Source organism: Poecile atricapillus, chromosome 3, assembly GCF_030490865.1.
Source record: "Poecile atricapillus isolate bPoeAtr1 chromosome 3, bPoeAtr1.hap1, whole genome shotgun sequence".
Lineage (NCBI taxonomy): Eukaryota > Metazoa > Chordata > Aves > Passeriformes > Paridae > Poecile > Poecile atricapillus.
The window spans coordinates 109074184-109096428 of NC_081251.1; the positions used below are offsets into that span (position 1 = coordinate 109074184).

The following is a 22245-nucleotide window of genomic DNA, read 5'->3' on the forward strand; positions in this document are numbered from 1 at the left end:
TGTGATATTTTATTCCCTGTACTTCATTAGAGGAACAATTAGCCTATTTGTCTTCTATCTCATTCATAGATTATATTGCACAGTTTAAAGTCATTATCCCTTCACCTATTTACTATGATCATGGAAAAGTTAAAAACACACATGACTTTTTTTTTTTTTTTTTTTTTTTCCTTCACTGTGCTGGTCTCTTTCATATTTGAATATATGTTCTTTGAGTCTTCCTTAAAGCTAATCAGCACAAATTCATTTCATCTTTCTGATCAATCATATTCACAAAAAGGTTCTGCTTTGAATGCCTTCACAGCAGTTTTTTCAGATAGGATATGGCTCTTGAGCATCAGTTTTCAAAATGAAGAATAACCTCAATTTCCACCCATGAGATCTCAGCATGAAACACTTGTGACACATTTCATTATCATGCCCTCTCTGAAGTTTTGTTCTGGACTAGAGGAACAGGAAACCCTGGGCTATAGCATCAGGCTCTGAATAAAGCAAGAATAACTTGAAAAGACAGCAAGGGTGAATGGAGTGCCTCAGCTGGGCTGTACTGGTAGATGAGCTTGTTTTATAGCAGCTGAATAGTTGTACCAACAAGCTGTCATGTTATTGCTGAGAAAACACTGAGCTTGGAGGATTAATTTAAAACTCTGAGCACACAGCCTGGGGGGATCTATTGGACTCTTACCCTGTCTTAACCCACCAATGTAGAAAAGGTTTTTGCCATGAGAAAAGAAACAGAACTGGAAGTCCCCAGGATAGGGATGATACAGGAGCTCCAAGGTTGCCCCACAGCAATGGCCAGCAAAATGTGGCCAACCACAGCTGGGACTGGATGACTTCTTATCAGAAAGATATGGTTCCTTTGGATTTTGGCATTTTTACATGTATTTTATGAATTTTTATTTAGTTTGAGAAACTTATGTTGACTTAGGCAAGCAGTAAGGAGTACAAGCAGGCTCTTGGCACTGCCAAAATATACTCAAGTTGTGCATAAGGGATGTAGCCAAGATAGTTTGCAAAGTGGTTTATAGCAGCACAAGCAATTAGAGGAAAAACAAATCACCCTCTTGTACCACAGATTTATTGAGCTGTGCAGCAGTAGGTAAACACCCATTCTGGGGTTTTGGTGATGTATCATATACTGCATTTACACAGCAAAGAACCAGCCTTCAGATTTTGTTGTTGGAAGGAGTCACACATAACCTGGGGACAAAGAGGGAAAGTGCAAATTGTTTCTGTGTGTTCCTTCTTGTTTATACTGTGGGCATTAGGGTGAAAAGTGTTCTTTATATAAATGTTCTTCAATACACACTCATTGATTTAAATCTAAAAAGATTTCAAACAGTTGGTTAGGTGTTTCATTAATGTCTGTACAGATAATCTTTCAGTCTTTGGGCCATCTCTAAACAGGAGTGAGTGTACAAGATCCCTGTGTAGGTAATTCACCTTTTTGGTCCATTAGATGAGCCAAATAATTCAGTGCGTAACAGAAGCAGATTGATTTTTCTGGGGTGGTTTTGATTCTTTAATTTTGAAAATATTAACAGCTGCAGTCTGTTCCAAACTGGTTTTCCTTTTAGGCTATCTTACTCTGATTTGCTGCATTTGTATTCAGTTTTGGGCTCCTTGCTCACAAGAAGGACGTGGAGGGTCTGCAGTACAGGTCTGATGAAGAGGAGCTGAGGGAGCAAGGAGTGTTTAGCCTGCAGAAAAGGAGGCCTGTGGAAGACCTTGTCTCTCTCTACAACAATATGAAAGGAGGTTGTAGTGAGGTAGGGTGTGGCTCTTCTCCCGAATAACAAGGATGAGAGGAAATGGCATTAAGTTCTGCTAGGGGAGGGCTAGATTGGATATCAAGAAAAAGAATTTCATCAGAAGGGTTATCAAACATTAGAACAGGCTTCCCAGGGAAGTGGTGGCATCATCATACCTGGAAATATTCAAAAATTTGTGGATGTGACACCTAGGGACATGGTTTAGTGGTGAACATGGCAGTGCTGGGTTCTTGGAGGTCTTTTCCAGACTCAACAATTCCATAATTTCTATGATTTGTGTGTTCACAAGCTGTCTGGAGGCTAGGGTGACTCCTCAAGTCACCTCCATCTCAAAAAGTCACTAACATAGGGCCTGAGTTGTGTAAGCTTGTCTTGGCCCTGGTAAAGCTGCATTTATAGCAAGTCAACAACAGAAACTGCCCAGGTTTGGAAGTAGGAATCTCACCCTAGAGACATACATGTAATAGCAAAGCATGATGTACCAAACCCAGATTTTCCCAGTAGAAGGCATGGGACAATTTTCAATAACAAAAACTGGGACTGCAAAGGTTCCTCTGCAGACAGACCACTCAGTTTAGGGACATGGTGAGTCACTGAAAAGCCTGTCCTTTTACTACCTAAGGATTATCAGGTCACCTTGGACTCAGTGCTTCTTCCAGCCATGGAGAAAGAGATGGGATAGCACTTCCATGGGCTTTTATTTTACTGAAAGGCTGTCTAAAGCCATAAAAACTCTTGCCACGAAAATACACCGCCCACAATCCAGCAGAATCTACTTTCTGATCTCTTCTGGAAGACTAACTTTGTTAAAAGCTCAGCTGCATTGTTGGAGTAAGCAGGCTGGTGCAGCCAAAGAGCTGCAAATGCCAATATGTTTGTGCAGCATGGAGACCAGTGGTTTCACATTCACTGGTTCATAAAGATCCCAGACATTTCTGAGAGATCTGTCTCTGTTTTGCTGTTTATATAGTTTGGAAGCAGACTATGGAGCTGCACAGTCTGTGTGCACAGCCTAATTTAATTTTGTGAGAAATCATTTGATATTTCATCGTGGCACTTCCAAATAATCTGAAGCAGAATAAGAAATATGGAGGAAATGTCTAATGATTTCCCTCCTTTGATTCAGATTTAGTAGCAGAGAACCCAAACTTTAGAGTCACCTGAGCACCAGCTGCTTTCTTCACTTCTGTACTTGCCAGCAGTGACTTGAGCTCTGTTGAGCTTCAAAATACATGTGATTTAAATATTCATTTAAGATATGACCATTAAAAAGGGAAATTGACTTTTATATGAATTATTAACAGACATCTCAAAATTGGAGTATCTGAGTGTTGGGCTTTTTGTCTGGGCAAGTAGATTAGGGAAGAACTGGTCCAAGAAATGGGATTTTTCAAAATGAAAGACAGGGAAAAAAAATACAAGAGGAGATGCATTGAGGGGAAATTAAAGCCTCTCAGGGAATGGCAGCACACAAGACTCCATCACAGTGCAATTAAAGGAAGAATGGTGGCTCTCCATGGGATAATATGGAAAGTCCACCATGGCATGGCATGGCTTTTGGCTATCCCCAAAGAAAGTGGCTTGCCAAAGAGGCTTCATTAAGCCTGGGGTTTCAGCTCCTCTGCTGCTTGGGTGCTTCTCATGCCAGGTAGAATTAACCTGCAGAAAGGCCTGACATGAAGCCTGAAGTGAGAACCAAATGCCCAAATCTTGCCCATGGAGCTGGAGTAATATTTAATTTTTATATACTATCCTGTTATTCTAAATGATCACAAAACTCAAATAGCAGAAATCAAGGCCTGCCATCCACTCACACCAAAATCCTGTCTCAGCAGAAGGCCTCTGTGCACAGCTCTGGGGACACCCCCGCGGGACAAAGCTTTCCCCCCAGCACAGCCATGAAAGGCTTTGAGCTCAGCCTCCAAAACTGCAAAGCACTTGTTTTGTTTTCCACGGATAATGCTTTAATCCAGCGGGTGAAAGCTGGACGTTGCTCTCTTTTATCCTGGCTGTACACAATTGCAATGCTGGAAAAGAAAAGCCCCTAGCCCTTCTGTGCCCGCTGCTCCTCCGAACTGCTGACGCCTGGATGGGCAGCTCCAAGGCGGGGCCATTGGGATTTATTTAGTTCACCGCCGCAGATGCTGCCTTTAGTGCCACAAACCACCCTGGAGACCAGCCCTAATCGTCTGGGGGTGTGATTATGTTCAGCTCTTCCTCCCCAAACCCCCCAGACACAATTCAGATCCAAACTGGAGAGACAGGCAGGCACACAAGAGGGGACCCCGGCACTGCACAGCCCCTCTGAAGCCATGTACAGGAGCAGCTTCCTGCGCGAGGTACGCAAGGAGAAGTACGAGCGCTCAGATGCCTACGATGAGCTGCGAGGCTCCCCGGAATTCGACAGCTTGGCCCAAGCCCGGGGCTTGGAGAACCTGCAGGAGCTCAACGAGCGCTTCGCCAGCTACATCAACCGGGCGCGTGTGCTGGAGCAGCGCAACAGCATCCTGCGCAAGCAGCTGGAGACCTTCCAGCGCATGGATGAGCTGGTGGGCTTGGACGAGGCCTTTGCTGGGCAGATCGAGTTCAACCGCCAGCGGATGCGGGAGCTGGCTTCGGACCGAGCCAAGCTGGAGCGGGAGGAGAAGGACGCCCAGCGCATGCTCGACGAGTACCGCAACAAGTAAGGCTCGAGATCCGTGGAAGATGGGTGGTGTCGTTTCCACGGGGAGTCTTTGTAATAAGGATGGGTTTGGTGTCACCAGCTCCTGCTTGTGCCTGGGTGATGCCTCTCCAGGTGTATCAGGCTTGTCAGGAGGGCCGGCATGAAAGCCCATGGAGAAAAGTAAGGTATCAGGAGTTAGGGAGCTGCAGCTCTGCCTTTTGTGGTGTCACTGCTCCTAGATGGGAAAATGCCCTCCCCGTTCCACGGCAGCAGCCCTGGCACACGCTGGCTGCTGTTGTTCATTAGCCTTAGGAGAGCTGTGCTCTGAGCTGCAAAGGGGAAAAATCCCGTTTGACTACCAGGTGTCTCAAAGAAAGTCTTGTGTCTGAGCAGCCCAGAGTTACACCATGCCAAACATCTCCTGACATGTGCAGGATGCCTCTGAGAAGCTCTTATTTACAGCCACTGTGAAGCACCTGGGCCAGTCTGTGCCAGCCACATCTGTGATGTGGCATGAAAAGAAAGGAGATGCGTTTTTTACCTGATGTGTGAAATTTGCCCTCCTCTTCTTCCTTGCATTCTGTATTTCCATCTCATGCCACTGAAACAATAAGACCAGGCTTCCCCTAACTTCACCTCTTTAGCATCTGTGGCACCATCAATCAAAATGCAGGAGCCTCAGATGCTGATGGAGATGAGTTCCTTCCCTCCAGCAACAGGCAATTTTGGTCACATGGCTTAATTACACAAGAATTGGTAAACATTGCTCATGAAAGGGCTGCTCACAGGAGAAAAGGATCTAATCCTCCTGTTTCTTATTGGTCAGGGATTTTTTTTTACCCCCCAAATGTCTGTCTGGCTACTTCACCCATGAGAATTTGCACGCTGCCAAATGAGCAGCCACGTGGGGCTATGGGCTACAGCACACCTATGGAAGTGCCAAACCCTGGTCTCTCTTTCTCATCTGACAGGAGAGAGCAGCCCATCCAGGTACACTGAGGATTATTGCTGCCAGTGGTCAGATGTCCACAGTGTCCTGACTCAGTCTGGGTAATAAACACCTGATTAGGCAGGATTGTATTCCAATATTTATGAGCAGGAAATTCAACTATGAGTCAATGCTGTAATTTAACTCTGAACTTGACTCTGGAGCTTGCTCACATGTTTTAATTACACAGTGTCCATGAGTATTTGACTAAACTCAGTACTTAATTTTCTAGCTGCATATTAGTTAAAAATCTGTGTGAATACAGGATACCTCTGTGTGAGTACAGGACTTGTAATGTGACACAAAGTAATTTACTTTTATTAGAGCTGCTTTATGCAAACTGTAAATAGGCAGGGAGTAATACAGGACATTGAAAAATCCAGAGGAGGAGACAACACTCAGAAAAGGAAAGAAAGATGCTAAAGGGGTAGTTAGTGGCTTCCTAGAAAAAAAAGGGATGGCACTTTGTTGTACAATCCTGGGATGCTCACTCAGCAGCTGTAAACAAACATAAGAAGGAAACTTTGGTTATATCCAAGCCAAAAATTGCAATTTAAAAATTAAAGATACACAGGGCCATGACAATGGAAGGGCAGTGGCTGCTTTTTAACCAGATTGCACCAGTTGGTTTATATCAAGAAGTGAATTTTGTTGGTTTTCTGAAAAACTTGGTCTGGTTTTAAGCTGCAGGTTTTAAAACAAGGCCAGTGCTCTGGTAACTTGTACTCTGCCCTCCTGTTGGCTCTGATTTCAGCTCCTGAAAGTTATAAATAAAGCTCCCCAAACAAAATATGGGAGGAATCATCTTCTGTGCCCTGTTAGGGGCTGCTGAAACTAGAACCATTCCTGTGCTGAAGACTTACTCTCCTCCCTGAGTCTGCATTCTGTTGGCAACAGGCACTGTGGGTTTCCTGCTTCATCTTGAAACATGAAGCTTTCGGTGCACTAGGATTAAAAAAATCTCTTAGAGGGGAGCATTGTGAATCAATTAATTGACAAATGTCTGTGTTCAGGAAGGCAAAGAATTTTGACCCTTAGAACCCATTCTTTCACTCACCTTCACATCTGGAGAAATAGATTTATATCTAAGTAAACCTCTTAAGCTACATTTATATAAGTAGGCCTTTAAAATTTGGATTTATATAGAGTAGGGCCTAAGAGTACAGGTCTGTACAATTGAATGTTCATATACTATAAAAAAATAGAACTTACATTAAAATTTATTTTAAATCCTCTATGATCACATTCATAGCTTTTCTCATTAACATAAACAGTTCAGACTCTGTACCAGGGGAGAAGTCTTTATCTTGAAGTTGCAAAAAAAAAAAAAAAAAAATCAATGCTGGGAATAGTTTGGCTGCATCTCATCTCATAAAAAAACTAATTATGCTACTTTAATTGACCATCACTGTTATAGCAACATTGCCTCTGGCTGTGGGAAAGGACTGTATTTCCCTCTCCATGATATTGGGAAAGATGCTGGAATCCAGATTTCAGTGGCCTTGACTTCAGAAATTATAACTGCTAACCAATTGTTTCATTAAAAAATTTGTGAACTGCTAATACAGTGGATTTTGATCATGCAATATGATTCCCTGGAAGTTGTTGGGCACAGTAATTGGCACAGTGCTCCCCAAGATGAGCTGCACAGTGATACTCTGATGAGCTAACACCCAACACGTGTGAGAAAACAAAAAGAGGTGGGGAAACACAATAGCTAGGATATGGGGACTCCACTGGCAAAGCTGCCTTCCAGCCCTGTCTGCAGGGATTGTCTCAGCACTGCTGCTTCTTCTCTGGGGATAGGAAGGACTTTATCCTGCTGCAGCTGAGGTGAGGAGCATTTGCCTGCCCTCCACACTCTCCACAAACTGCCAGGACCTTGTCCTGTGGCTGTCAGCTGCTCAGCAGCTGTCTTGATAACACAGGTGGAATCTGTTCGTAAACCAGCAGAGCACAGCCCTCTTGGGCTCATCTGAGCACTCAGGGTACGATGCTGAATGACAACTGTTAGTGGCCTGCCCATCATCCTTGTAGGAGCTCTGTTTCATAGTCTGTGCTGTCCTTGGCACCCAGATTGCTGCTGTCTGTTGAGAGAAGGTCAGTGAAGTGCAGCAGGGAAAGGGAACATGACAAAGGCAGTAGCCAAGAGGAGCAAGAGTTCAGTAGGATTCAACAGAGAGGCACCATTTTTCTCCAGATAAAAGGCTCAGGTTTGACACCAAATTGAGCATCTGGCCATTGTGCTTTGCTGGGATGGATTGTTACTGTCTCCTCTTTGGAGGGCAGCTAGCCCTTGCACTGCAGCAGAGGCAGGGTCAAAAAAAAAATGAGGTGATGGAAATCTTTAATCCTCTGATCTGCTTTCTTTGAGGCTGGCAGCTCCATCCCCTCCATTTCCTTTCCCTTATGCAAAAAAACCCCAAACCTGTTAACATCCCTTTTCTTTCAACACTCCAAAAACATTTGTAGCTGACCTAAAGCTACCTGATTAGGTGAGAAGGTTGATGTTTTGTTGGTTTTTTTTTTTGTTGTTTTTTTTTAATGAAACAAATTAACTTCACGGCTCTTAAGCTCCAGGAAAGTCTGACCAGCAACCATCTAATAAAACAATTTTTGGACATGTCTATCTAATTACCAAACATCAAAATCAACTTTGTAGCATAACGGGGCTGCGACTTGTCAGCCATTGTATTTACAGATACATTTCAGCAGGCTCAGGGGCATCCTGAGGTCTCTGAAGCATTTCAAAGGGGTTCATAGCACTTTTGCACTGATCTTCTGGAGAAGATTGAACATCACTTGAAAGAAATTCTCCTTCAAAGGATAATCACACAGTACTAACTCTCTCAAGCTGTCAGGTGGATTTAAGGCTGTGTGGCACAGCACATATTTGGGTTATTTGAGAATGAAGGAAAGTGTAGCTGAATATTTTAGTCATTGAAAGCTATTTTGAGTGAGGATCTAGCAATGAGAGAGAGATCTGAATTACATTAGGGCTGAGGTTTGCACACTGAATCCATAGATGGCTTTTATTGTAACTGTGTGTTTGATTTTCACAAGATGCCACGATTTGCTTCATTCTTGCTCAGATGTCAGAAACTATCTAAGTTAGGAAAGTGTTTACTGCCAGCTGCACACAAAATAAATTTAAATAGATAGAAAACTGTTTGGAGGTTAGCTACTTGGTAAAACAGCTGAAACAAAGGCAGTCTCACTTTTGAAGCGGAAAAATATTGTATTCTTGGAAGTGAAACTGGTGTTAGTACTGTATGGCAAAAAGGGATATTGTTTTAGTCTTTTCAGCAATTTGTTAGAGTGATAATGAAATAAAACCTCACCATTTTGACTTGGTTCTTTACTCCTCGTGTAAGAATTGAAAACAGACCAGTGACCAACCCTGCTTATATTAGGGGATTTCAGAAGAAGTTATTAAATCAGAGACCAGGTTAAATTCGTTTCCTTGCTCTGCCAAGTTCTTCCTTTGTGGTCCTGGTCAGTTTTTGAGTGACATCATCCACTCAGCATTCCAGGATGTGTTGGAAGACATGAGAATAACATTGGCTGTTTGTCCTTCAGGAGATGAAAAGGAAGAACTGAGGTTGACATGATCATTGTAACTTGATCCTTGATGTGTTCAGTCCAGGAGCTGCCAAGTTCCCTGCTGACTGGAGCACATCCCTTTGATGTCACCAGCACATCTGGGCTGGATCAATGATTTCAGAAGACAGACAGGGACTCATGTTCAGTTCTGAATTTTGGCTTGTGTTGGTGTCCATTGCTTTTACTGCAAATGACAGCCCCTTTCCACCAGAGCTGACTTGTCACCCACCAGTGTTTCCTGTAGAAAGTAAGACAATGATAGCTTTTTTATATCTCTGTACCTCTACTTTTTTAGGGAAAGTAAAGTGTTAAATTCAAAGGGTTAAGACTTTATTTCTGCAGCTGTTGGAGTTGGATAAGCCACTTGTTCAGAACTGATGGCAAAGTTTCATTGCCTTGTATTACTAAGTTGCTCCTGGCTGGTTGTTTTTCAGGGGCTTTTTGTTTGTTTCTTTGTTTGTTTTTTAATGGAGTCTCATTAAACCACATCTACTGTTAAACATTTCATGTGAGGTTTACTTGAGGAAGGGAATTAATTACAATAATCAACAGTTAAGTTTTGTACTCCATGGATAAAAGGATTTTCTAGGACATAATTCTATTTACATACAAATGCAGAGCCCTAATTCTTAAAGAATATGTGCTGTTTCCTCAGATCAAAGATAAACACATTATACATCCATCTCAGCACCAGGAACATGCACATTATGAACTTGTGGACATTTTATAAAAGCATAAGGATAGCTGGTGAAATGCAGCTCTCACTAAGTCTCACTAAGGTGTTGTTTTGACCAAGCTAAAATACAAGTTACCATTAGAGGGGACACAAAGCTTGACCCATCTAAGCTTCCTAACGTGGCGTCGTTCCTGCACAGTCGATATGTGAAATCACAATCTTCGTGTTTAATGTGCCTGTCATTAAAGTGCTTGCTGAACAGCAGCAGGCATAACAGATAACCAAGAACAATGTAATTAAATGTTCATGTGCCAATGTAGCAAATCCTCACAGAGTAACCACTGCTGGATGGCTGTCACTGTAGTCCCACACCAATGGAATATGTTTTTATTGTAGGTCACCTATTCTTGGCCATTCTGTAAAACATTGATAGAAAATGTATGGCATTTCATTTTATTCTGTTACATAAGCTGAAGACAAGAATTTAGGCAATTCTGAAATGACTCTCAGCATCTGGGACCAAAAGATAATTAATGCTAATACATGAATAAATCTTTTGGGCCCTTTCAAGATTCCTGTTCTCCTTTAGCATGAAGCACATCTTGTGTGTGGCAGAGCAGATAAAAATGCAGTTTGCAGAGAGATGAACTGCTGAACTTTATCTCTTTTTCTCTACTTGCAGGTATAGAAACGAACGTGAATATCAGCAGAGGCTAAAAGAAACCCTGGAGCGCCTTAATAAAGTAAGTCTGGGAAAATGCCAGGGGAAAGGTGCATAATTTTTTGTCCTTTGGTTTCATTTACTACAGCGAGCTGCTCTGAGGGATCAGTGGGAAGATAAAATGTCAGAGCAAGGCATTTCTTGTCATTGTGCCCTTCTCCATCCTCCCCCTCCCTAAGCCTTGTGTAAGTGTCTGAGCCTCGATGTGCATGTACCTTGTCCCCACGCTCTTAAAATAGAGGCACTGTATTAAAATACAGTCAGTAGTGATAATCATGCCATGAAAAATTGCTGATTAAGTTCATGTTTTGAAGCCTGGAGTGTCTCAAAGCTCCTTAGTCCCTTGAAGGATATGGTCAGCCCTTCCCAGGACAGACCCTCAGCTTCCCATTAGGTTTCCAAATAAAAGAGAAGCCACAACTCCCCCTCATTTATATCAAACTACACTCTCTTATACTAATACCATGGGAAAAGCAATAATAAAACTAACATTTAATATAATATAAAGCTCAGAGAAAGATAAAAGTTGGCTGAAGTATTTTGGAAGTTTCCAACCCAGGTCTGTAAAACTGAAAAATCCTGATTCATCCTCTCTTGCTGCTAGCCTTCATCTGGGTGAAGAACATAGTATTATGTCTTTCCCCAGTTCTACTTTGCACAGGCTATCCTTCATCTTCTGTACTGGGAAACAAATAAAGGTGGATTAAATAGAGATTATTTTTTTATTTCCTTGCTACAAATGGCTGGGCCTGCTCTGCTGGAGCATTGTCATATCAATGATATGCATGTTTTATGTTAAGAAAAGACAGAAAGCACACTTTAGCATTTCCATCTCCAGTGAACTCTTGACATCCTGCATCAGTTCTGTTCTCCAGAACAGCCTGCTCTTGAACACCCTGCAAAAAGCCCTTAAAAAAAATTGTGAAGGTAAATATTTTGTGAGGGATTGTTGGAGCTGGTAAGTCTGTATTCACAGATCCTCTCAACTAATCTATAGCTAAAGAAAATTTAGTTGATTCACCAACCCCAGGCACAGCTCACAAAATCTTGAGGCACAAGGGTGTTTTTTATGCCAGGATGTCCCTGGCCACCTCTGTTGCAGCAGCTCCTTGCACTAGAGCATCAAGTGCTGGAGGGAATACAGCTGGATTTCTGTACAGGGCCCAAGATGTAGCCTGAAAACCTGCATGTGCAAACTCATTCTTTGTCTGACAGCTGGGAAAATACTGGTTCTGGAGAGGTCTAAGGAATTTGTCTTCCACAGTAAACAAAAACATTGCTCCAGCACATGGATCAGTGTTCTGGAATCACCACATGAAGCAGAATGGCTTTGCAGAAGTTGAGTGATTAGCAGATACTGCAAAGTTCAAAAGGAAATGGGCAGACACTGCACTGTTCTGACACACAGCTCCACCAAGGAAGCTGGTCTCTTTGAAAGCATGGAATAAAAGCAGAATTATTTTTCCCCTTTGAGGGGACATTTGGAAAGCCGAAAACTGCTTTTGTTTATCGCCTGCAGAAATATTTGCTTATAGGTATTATCTAAGGTCCTGGGGGCTTTTTTTTGGCTCCCTCCCAGCATGGCCATTGTCCTGCTGATCTTCCTCTCAATAGGAAGGGAGAGGAGTGCAGAAAAGCAGCGGGCATTCCTGATGGCTGGCTCTGAATGTGCTGGGCTGGATGTGTCTGAATCAGCCCCTGGCTCACAAAGCAGAGCCTGCTGGAGAGTTCTCTGCCTGGGAGGCTTAGCAGCACAATCAGACAGCCAACATCTACACATTTTTGGAGCAGCGCGTGCTGCAGGCATGCAAAAGGAAAAATCCTCTCCTACCAGTCATATGCTGCACCCACAGATCTCAATGGCTTGTTTGCAACCCGTGATCCGCTCACAGAGGTGTTTTTTACAGCTGATAATGGCACATGGGTCATTTGAAAGAGATACCTTTACATCTCCTTTTGCTTTTTTAATTCTTAGAGTTAAATGCAGAAAGCAGGACTTTCTCTAGGCAACTTGCAAACTGGTGGAGGAACTGGCAAGTTTTATAGAGTTGCAAGGAAGATTCAGTTAAAATCTTTTTAAATGCTTTCTCAAAAATTATATTTTGCAGTCTTAGCTAACGCCAAATCTAAAAAAGAAATAATGCATTAAATAGAAAAATAAAACGTATCATTACTGTTATATGTTTGTAAAATATATTGCCAAGTTCCATGGAATTGATCCTAAATTCCAGGGTTTGTGTTAAATAACATAACATAGGAAAAATCTAAATTAGGTCTTTGAAGAGAAATGGAGATTTCATTAGATTTGGAGACCAATGCCACTCATACCTATGTACTCTGAGATCATGATTGCTAGTCATATAATTTGTTCTTTGAACTAATTGAATGTTAGGAACTTTTGTCCTCACAAATCCCAAAGTATTATAAACCTGTGCAGCAAGATGATTTTTTTCTAAACCTGGTCAACTGCCATTTTTATTTCCAGAAATGGCTCCAAATTAATTGTGCAAATATTTATGGCATTTGAGAACATACGTAAGAGAGTGCAAATACTTTGGACCCTCCTGGGTTTTTAGGAGGACTTCTTTACTGGGGATCTTAAAGAGGCATCAGGATACCTCAGATCTTGTCATGACACCAGAGAAATCAATGCCTTAGTCTGCTGATGTCATTTGTTTAAGACTCATCCACCTTTTCAAGATTTTAACACCAGAATCTGGTATTTCAAAGGCCCACTGCTTGTCTCCCAGCATTACTGGGACAGTGCCAGTGCCAAACTGTATTGTAAATCACATTAGTGCAGAACGTGGTGAATGACACCCTTCCTGTTTGCTGCTTTTAGGATGCTTCTGCATCTCCCAGTAGGCTCTAACGCTGCAGGCAGGCTGGCCTGTGGGGCTGCTGCTGTGGGCTCAGCACTCCAGGCACACAAACCACCCTGCCACATGTTCTCTGCATTGCAGGAAGCTGATGAAGCCCTGCTGTGCAACCTGGAGCTGCAGATCGAGTCGCAGTTCCTGCAGGATGACATTAACGCCACAAAGGACAGATACAAGAAGGTAACTGGCTGAATTTGTCGTCTTCCTTGTAGAGGGGGATGTGGAATTTTGCCCTTCTCCAGGATCAAAGGGTGGCAAAATAAAGCAAACTGCTTTTGTGTTTTGGTGGGTGCATCTAGCACTGTTTATTTTCAGTGGGCACAACAGCTGGAGGATGGTTTCCAGCACCCAAACTCACTTCTCAGTGTCCAGTCACTACAGCTGCAGCAGAGTCTTGAATTTGTCAGCCTGGTATCATGGTTTAACCCAAGGTGCTGATGAAGCTGTCTTAAATTTCACATCGCTTTCAACACCCAATTTTTTGGGAGAGGGCACCCCAGCTGATCAGCAGACATACACCTGTGGAGGTATGATTCCACTGCAGCTGACCTTAAGATGTTGCCTCCTTCCTGGGAGAATTGTGAGTCTTGGGATGAGGCCACTGTCCCATCTTTGCTGCTTTTGAAAAAGCATTCTTGTGCCTTTTTTTTCAGGCCATATGCAAAGGTATTCGTGATTCTTATTTTGAAAATCTCCTGTGAAACTGGAAATCGTGGAATCTTTAATTCTATGAACTGTATAGTCCTTGGACAAAAGTCTGTGATATAGCCCAGTATGATGAAACCGTTAGCACTCCTGCACTCAAAACCAGGTGTTAAATTGCTTTCCAAACCCAAGTCTGAACATTAATTGGACTTTTATATGCTAAAACATTACATATCTAGAAATAAACCCCAGGAGTACATGGAAATGTCTATCTTACTATGGCATTTTCTAATGAAAATGTTCTTACCTCATCACAGAACCTCATGGAAATCCAGACCTACGTCAATGTCTTGCAGCAGATCATCCAGACAACTCCTCGTGTGTCCCCAATAACCACTGGCATATGTGAGGCAAGTATTGCTGCTGGGAAATACATGCAGCTTTAAGTAAGAAAGAGATAATGTTTATCCCTCAAGTATCCCAAATCCTTTAACTTCCTCACCAAGGTTAGGTGAAAACTGTCAAAACAATGTGTAAGTATTGAATAGTGAATAAAGTAGAAAAGAAATTAACTGTAGCTTTGAAAAACTGTATCAACGAGGAAAGAGAGATTAGCTTTGTCAGGTGCGTTCCAGCATATGTATTAGCCCCAAAAATGTGTGATACAACGCACTGTTGAAGTAGTTCTGCTTCTTCTCTGAGGATTAGATGGCAGGATACATGAATGTTTGAAGAGAAAGGAAATCTTATCCTGAAAGGGTGAGATGTGGTGAAAATTTAATTCAAATTAATTGATACAGATGAGGTGAAAACTTGATGATTTCCACCAATATGAGTGGCTATGCCAGGAATGTTCATTACTTGGAAGAAGATATGAACAGGCGTATCTACAAGGTCTAAGCTGCATTTTTACAGCCTTGCCATCTGATATCTCTATTCTTAAAGCCATGCCACCATTCAACAGAATTTGACTCGAGGTTTAATCTGTCCTTTGCTATTTTCTATTTGTCTTCACAGTTGATTTCCAGTAGTGCAATTTCTTTTGGCTCTTTTTAGGAGTGAACCATACTTTCCTGTACACACATTGTTTTCTTCCAACCAGGAAAAAGTGATAGCAGAGAGGAGGATCCCTGTTCTGCAGAGCCAGCTGGAGGAATACAAGAGCATCCTCTGCCAGCTACAGGCACAGAAATACAAGCTGCAGACAGAGGTATTGTAATCACTAGCTGTACATACAACCATGCTGCTCATTGACTGCTTTTTTTATGGTTGCATGGTAAAACCTCTAACATGGCTTTAACATGGTTACATTAACTTGGTGGACTTGGAGGTGTGTTTTCCTTTTAGATTTCTGTCTTTTTCTTCAGCTGTGTTTCATTCCCATTCTCTCAATGGAACAAAATTTCAGGTTTAGAAGGCCAGGGAGGGCTGTAGGTATTGTAGGTGCAATGAAGCTGTCTTTGCTTACCAGAGTGGCTGATGAGGGAAGGTTTGGTTTCCACGATGCAAGTGGATTCCTGCAGGACAGAATCAGCAGGATATCGTGGATGGAAAAGACTTGCAGGGCTCCTATGACTTTCTTACTTGCTGACCTCTGGCTGGAAATTGGCTCCATGAAAAGTGATGGGGAACCCTCAGGGCTCTGCCCAATCCTTTCTATTGCTGCCACCTCCAGTGCTGAGCTTGCTGTGGGAAGGACTGGACGGGTTTGGGGAGCAAAACTGAGAGGGCTGTTGAGCTACATTTGGCTTTCTGCTTTCATCCATGTCACTGCTAAGCATTAAGCCAGCACCTCTCCTGTGCTTGGACACTACCAGCAGGAAAAACCACACGCTTTTTGCCAAGCCCTGATTTGCAGAAGGCGTCTGGCCAAGACTTTGACTTGTTGTCCTTGCCCATCTCCCAGCCAAACCTGCCCTAAATCAACCTTCTGTCTCCAGCCAGTGCCTGCAAACATGAGTGCAATGCAGGGCTGAGAGTGGCAGGAGGAGGACGAGCAGCTGAAAGCTGCAGCAGATAGAAACCAGATCTGAATAGTTTCCAATGGCTTCTCTACCTCTACAGAGTTGAATATATTTTAGCAGACGGGGTGGAGAATAACCCCAAATATAGCTTCCTTTGTGCCTCTAGTTGTCCATCCAGGTGAGAAAGAAAAAATATTGACAAAAACATCTTTTGGTGGGATTTTGAGCTCCTTTGGACAGCCACAGCAGCAGCTCATAACTTCCTGAGCATAACTTCTTTCATTAGGGGCAGGACAGTGTATTTTCCTTGATCTCTTTCTCACGTCTGATGCTCTGGTGGAAAGGACACACGCACTCTGGGATGGACAAGAATCAATAGGGGGATGAGATAGTGAATCAATACAGAGAAAAAGGGGAGGAAATCAGCTGTCTGCTGGCAGATGGAGAGAGACAGCCTTTGGGGAATTAATCGTGCTGCTTTCAAAATCAAATCTTCCCACCCTATCTAGAAAGAGATCATTCATTCATTCATTCATTCATTCTTGTGCCTTGAGATTAAAAGAGTGAAAAAGCTTTGTGTGGAGGTCAGTAACACAGTTGCTTGTGATTGTGAAGGCTGGCCTGATGACAGGTGTCATAGAATTTCTTTGCTGTCCTGTTTCTGGCCCTGACAGCCATGTGCCTAAGAGGTCATGAGCACTGAGCAGAAAAGAGTCTTAATCCACTTGTACACTACAACATCACCAAACTAATGCCAAGGGACACCACTCCTATATTTAGGCTCTTAAATTTTTTTTAAATCTTGTCTGAAGCATATAGAAATAAATCAATTATAAAATAATTCATTAGTCACTTATTGCCCCCTTAACTTTTAGTGAGTTCATCTCTCTGAAATGTAGTAAAAAAAGAAAAAAAAAGATTAAGTAAGTATAATAAATAGGTAAAATAGCAGAAGAAAGTGAGAGCAGAGTTACAGGGTGAAATATCCCACCTGAACCTCAGCCCTTATTTTTGGAAGGCGACTTTTGCCACCTCCTGGTTGATGTGCTCCTTAGTTTTATCACTGAAGTAAAAAGGCTGAGGAATTGAATTCAAAAGAAGAGTTCTTTAGTTAAAGTGAGACCTTAGGTGTTATTTTCCCTGTCTGCAGACCACAGAGAAGGAGGAGTGGGTATTTCTTGAGCTCATCTTCCCAGTTAAGAATTTCTACTGTCCTTGTTGTTTTTTGAATGACTGAACAAAGGTAGTGAAATTGCTTCTGTATTTCAGCAGTGCAGCATCACATTGTAATAAAGCATCACTTGCCTTTCATTATGCTTAAAATATGGGGATGGTGAATTTTTCAAAGCTGCTTCTTTCACCACCAATTTTATTTACCAGACAACCATGCTGGAGCAAGCAATTAAAAACACCCAGGAGAGTTATGACGATGAAATTCAGCTTTACAATGAGCAGATTGAAAACCTTAGGAAGGGGATAGAGGAGGCTGAGAGGATCTTGGAGAAGTACACCACTGACTGCCGCCAGCTGGTGATCTACCAGCAGTCCCTGGAGAATGAGCTGGAACGGTACAAACGGATCATCGAGAATGAGGACAGCCGGTAAGGCTGGATTGCTGGGCACTCACAAAGGGACCAGTGGCCTCTTTCATTTTGAAAAATGTGTGTTTAAGGGCATTTGGTTCACTCAAAGCTATAGCATTCTCACACCTTTCACTGGTTGATATCCAGGGACAGAAATCTAAATAGATGCAAAATCTGGTCAAACTTCTGCCAAGGAAAGGGTCAGAGCCATTTTTGGGCTTCTCCTGTCCGTGCAGTCTCTTTTCTATGTGCTGGCCTGGCATCAGTGTAGAGGTCAGGAGCACACAAAAGCAATCTGAACATCCTTTCCTCGGACTGGGTGTTGGTGACACTTGCTCAACATTACCGGCAGGTTGATTTTAGAACGGTGCAGACAAAACAAATGTCCTGCAAAGCAAAACATTCTTCACAGCAAAGCCATTCTTCAGGCATGGGGAGAAAGAGGAAAAATAGAAGAAATTGGTAGGGATTTGAGTTGTGCTTAAACCTACAGAGGAGTGCTGTCTCCCTCTAATGTCAACCATCAGCCACAGTGGAGAAAAGGATCTTTCAGAGCAGCAGAGCCAGACCCCTGAGCACCCAAACTGCTGCTCCAGGCTGTGCAGAAGGTGCAGGGGAAGAACACTCAATAAATACTCCATCCTATATGTGGGGAAGGGGAATTTAATTAATTTTCAGGGTCTTACTTTGGACACTGAGTTCTAGTTAAAGGTATCTCAACAGGGTAATTTTCAGTGCCAAAAAATATATGGACACAGGGTCTCTGAGAGGACAAAATATCTCAAATTCCAGCAGAGCAGACTGGGGAGGCCAAAGATACAGTAACTGTTTTGCAATAGGCCTGCCTCTCAATTTTAATTTTTAACCCTTAATACTACTGACTCCTCAAATGTTTTCCATGGAAGAATGCTCCAAATTTCCTATTTTACCAGCCAGCATGGTAAAAATGGATTTACAGTTCTTGCTGACCTCTGGTAGTCTTGGATTGACTGTTTGCCCATCTAAAACCTTCCCATCTTTTCAAAGTGCCATGCTAAATGCAAAGCTGTTGCTACATGTTGTAATTGCTGGTGTACTTTACCTAATGGAGTATCCCATGTCTCCTGCTGGCAGAAACCAGCCTCACTCCTGTAAAGGTGCTGTGGCTGTCTTAATTTTCCCCAGACAAGAAACAGCTTCCTGTCATGCTTTTTGATTCCTCACCATAGAGAAGTACATTTCTTTAACCTCTGTGCTTCGTTTTGCACAATTTCACTTGCTTTCACTGAAAACGGTGGGGAGAGAACTGATGCATGCCCGTGTTCTCCACAGGTTAAACTCTGCTATAGCAGGAACCCCAGTCACACTCTTCACACAGATATACCGACCTGCCCAGCCTCAGGCTTCAAGGGGAAGAGGTAAAGCTGTGATGTGTCTTTTCTGTGTCTGTCAAGAGAAGCATCATTGTATTTTAAGCTGTTTGTGCCACTAGTCATGACAGCCTGACTACAGGCTTGTAAATGCAAGACAGCTTAACTCAGCTGGCCTTGAGACAAGCTGTCAAAGGCCAAAACCACCAGCAAAAGCATTTCTTTGCTAATTTATACAGTTAGTACTTAGGCCAATCAAGAGTAAAATCAAAAGGCACCTGAAATGGTGGAAAGAGCTGCAGGTTTTGTGCCGACTCATTCTGAATTGTTTGTTTGTGCTTCAGTGATGTGCAAAGAGCACCAAGGTGTGTTGGATGCCACAGGCAGGCAGAGGGTCCTTTTTGAGGCTTGTTTTCCTATGAATGATGTCTCCTCTGCGCTGTGTGTTGGCTTGTTGGAATGGGGATACTTCTAAACCTGGTACCAGGGAAACGGCCAGGGCTAAATGAGCAAGACTTCTCTTGACAAAAGAGTTGGTATGATAGGTTCTAACATACGGGATGACTAATATCCAAGGCTCACTGGGGTTTTACTAATGGCAAACTGCCTTGAGAAAGGAGACAAACCATCGTATGAGGGATGTTCTTGGAATGCAGCTGTAATTTTTCTAACTGCTGTGTGAACTGTAGCAGTTTTATACTACATGGTTCCATAATGCCTGAGGCCAGATCCTCAGCAGCTGTAAATAACTGCTGTTGTGCAAAGTGGTGTTTTATACCTGCTGAGGATTTGGCCTGTCTCTAGACACACCACTGATTTCACCTGCTTGATGGGCAGGGTATTTCATGTGTGTTACTGTACTGTGGCAGGGGACAAAACAGCTGCCTCGGGGAAAGTATTTTAATATCTGTCTGTCCCCATGTTCTTCTTCTCAAGCCCTGCCTCCTCTGCTCTAGCTGCTCATGCCATGGAGATCAGTAGCCTGCCTGTGCTCCTGCTGCTGCTAGGCAGTCATGGGATCTGTGGCTACTGATTGTGCAGGAGGTCAGAATCAGCCTGTGGGCAGGGGGTTCTAAGAGCTCAGTGACAGTGTCTGAGTGAAGCCATTGTGGGTGGGTGGCTTCTCAGCTCTGTGGCCACCAGCCACTGCTGCTCCCTCCTGACATGACTCTCAGTGTCTGTCCATACTCCAGATTGTCAGGAGTGGAGGTGCCTGGCTTGCTTTTAGCCCCCTTGGGATACAAAGGCTCTCCACCTGCAGCAGTGAGGGCAAGAGGCAGCTCTAGCATTTGCAGTGACTGTATTCAAGCACTGTTTGTTGTCTCTTTTATTTTGGTTTTTCTTTAGATATCACCCAGGCCATGCAAGACATCGCCAGTGTAAAGCCCAGACAAAAAGCCCTGACAAAGAAAATCGCCAGGAAAAAGGAGCTGATGTCAAGAGACATAACCGACAGTCACTCGCCTGAAAGAATGTACGAAAGAACTCTGGAAGGTTTTGACCAAGATCAGATGGAGTTTAGGCACGGAGGCTCAGTCAGGTGTGAACCTGAGCAGGAAGGACCAGAATTTGATGAGAAAGAAATGGGCCCAGAGGACGTACCTGACGGAGCCCAGATAAGCAAAGCCTTTGATAAATTGTGTAACATTGTGAGGGAGAAAATAAGAGTCTACAAGAGACCAGAGGCTAAGCCTGATGCCCATCCCAAAGGGCGTTACGTGCTGGTGACAGGGGAGGAAGGCCATGAAGAACCGTGCATCTTGGCCCCCTCTATCCCTCCTGGGGGAGGGATCACAGTTTCCACTGGCAACGGGAAGGTGATGAATGGTGGTGACGTGGAGCCCATACCAGAGCTGCCAGAGCCTGCCGAACCATCTGAAAAAGAGAAAGGGGAAATCTGTGAAAGGAGAGAAGAGTTTGAAATCCCAGATAAACAGAGAGAGGAAGGGAAAGAAGACGTGCTTGAATGGGGGAAAAAAGCAAGAGGAAAAATTGAGCAAATCGCAAAGTACCCGGACATCTCTGAGCCTGAGACAGCTCCTTCCCCCGGTCTGATAAGCCCAACTGAGCCAGGACTCCTTCGAGAGACAGAATATGAGCGAGAAGATAAGCAGGGCCTTTTGTTCAGGGAGGCAGCCTTACCTGGCTCTATGAGCTATGAGAAGGTGGAGGTGGTGGAGTCCATTGAGAAGTTTTCAGATGACAGAATTCAGACGTACGAAGAGACAGCAATGATTGTCGAGACAATGATAGAGAAAACAAGCAAGAAGAAACCAGGTGACAAAGGCTCCTAAGTGACACATACCCTCTGATAGTCGACTTGTCTGGCATAGTTATTAAATGACTGTGTTTTTTTCCTGACCGAATGATACAGTAGTGAGATTTTTGCTGTTTGGTATGGAACAGATTGAAACCTTGATGGCAATTCTGTCTGATGTAGGCTCACCTTTGGTGCAACAACCATTATCACTCTCCAGGGCACATCCTATGCAACTGATTTTCATGATTAAGACACATGGAAAGTAATTATTATGACAGAGCTGCCTGGCTTTCCACACTATCCGGGACAAATTTGCATATTCCTCTACTGCTCCTATAACTGCTGTACGACCCCCCCATCTTTGAGACAGCTGCAAATGTTAACTTGTGACATCTGGTTCATTTAATAAAAGTTTTGCCTTCTACTGAAGATTGTCACTGTGGGTTTATTTTGCCTCTAACATTGACTCACAGTTGCTACTTGTAAACATCACATGAGTGGTGTGCAGGAGTTTTTCCAGGGAAAGGGTTGGATATCTCTTAAATAACCTATTCCAAATATCTCCCCCTTTCAGACTTTAAATAGCAATGAGCTCAGCAAACCTTTCTGTTTGGAAATAAAGACAAATTTCTTATATTCAAAATATGTTCTTACTGCAGATCTTCTCAGAATAAAATTCCCTGAAGGGAGATATCCCTTATAAAAGCTACTATTTGTCCTTCCCCAACACAACTAATTTACTTATGAATACCAACGAGCTTTTGAGCAGACTGCAGCCAAAGACTGTGTGTTTAGGTATTTTCTTTTTTTAAGTATTTCTTTGGACTGCAGAGTTTAATACTGCCACAGGATCCTGTCTCACTCCTGTTACTTGCAGTCACACGGAGCTCCACAGGATTGTTGGAATAAGCAGTGCCTTTCCACCTCCCCATGCCTGGGGAAGCAAAAAGCAGCACTTGCAGCAGCAACAGATTCTTGCAGCTCCCAGAAACCTTCAACTCAAGAAAACAAACAAACAAAAAACACAAAGGAAAAATCAGGGGAAGGAAATCTTTCTCTTGTATGTGTGTAAATAGTGAGCTCAACTTACAAGTGCTCATACACCAGTCAGGCCTCAGCTTGACTCCAGGCACACAA

General features: G+C 43.1%; 1 protein-coding gene across 1 annotated transcript; it reads left to right on the forward strand.

Annotated features, from left to right (window-relative positions):
* Positions 1–3858: 3858 nt before the first annotated feature.
* Positions 3859–21533, forward strand: BFSP1 (beaded filament structural protein 1). The gene is made up of 8 exons (XM_058836024.1): positions 3859–4458; positions 10390–10450; positions 13392–13487; positions 14270–14362; positions 15055–15162; positions 17297–17517; positions 18811–18896; positions 20196–21533. The coding sequence occupies exons 1-8, from the start codon at positions 4088–4090 to the stop codon at positions 21140–21142; spliced, it is 1983 nt and encodes a 660-aa protein (XP_058692007.1). The 5' UTR covers positions 3859–4087; the 3' UTR covers positions 21143–21533.
* Positions 21534–22245: the final 712 nt, after the last annotated feature.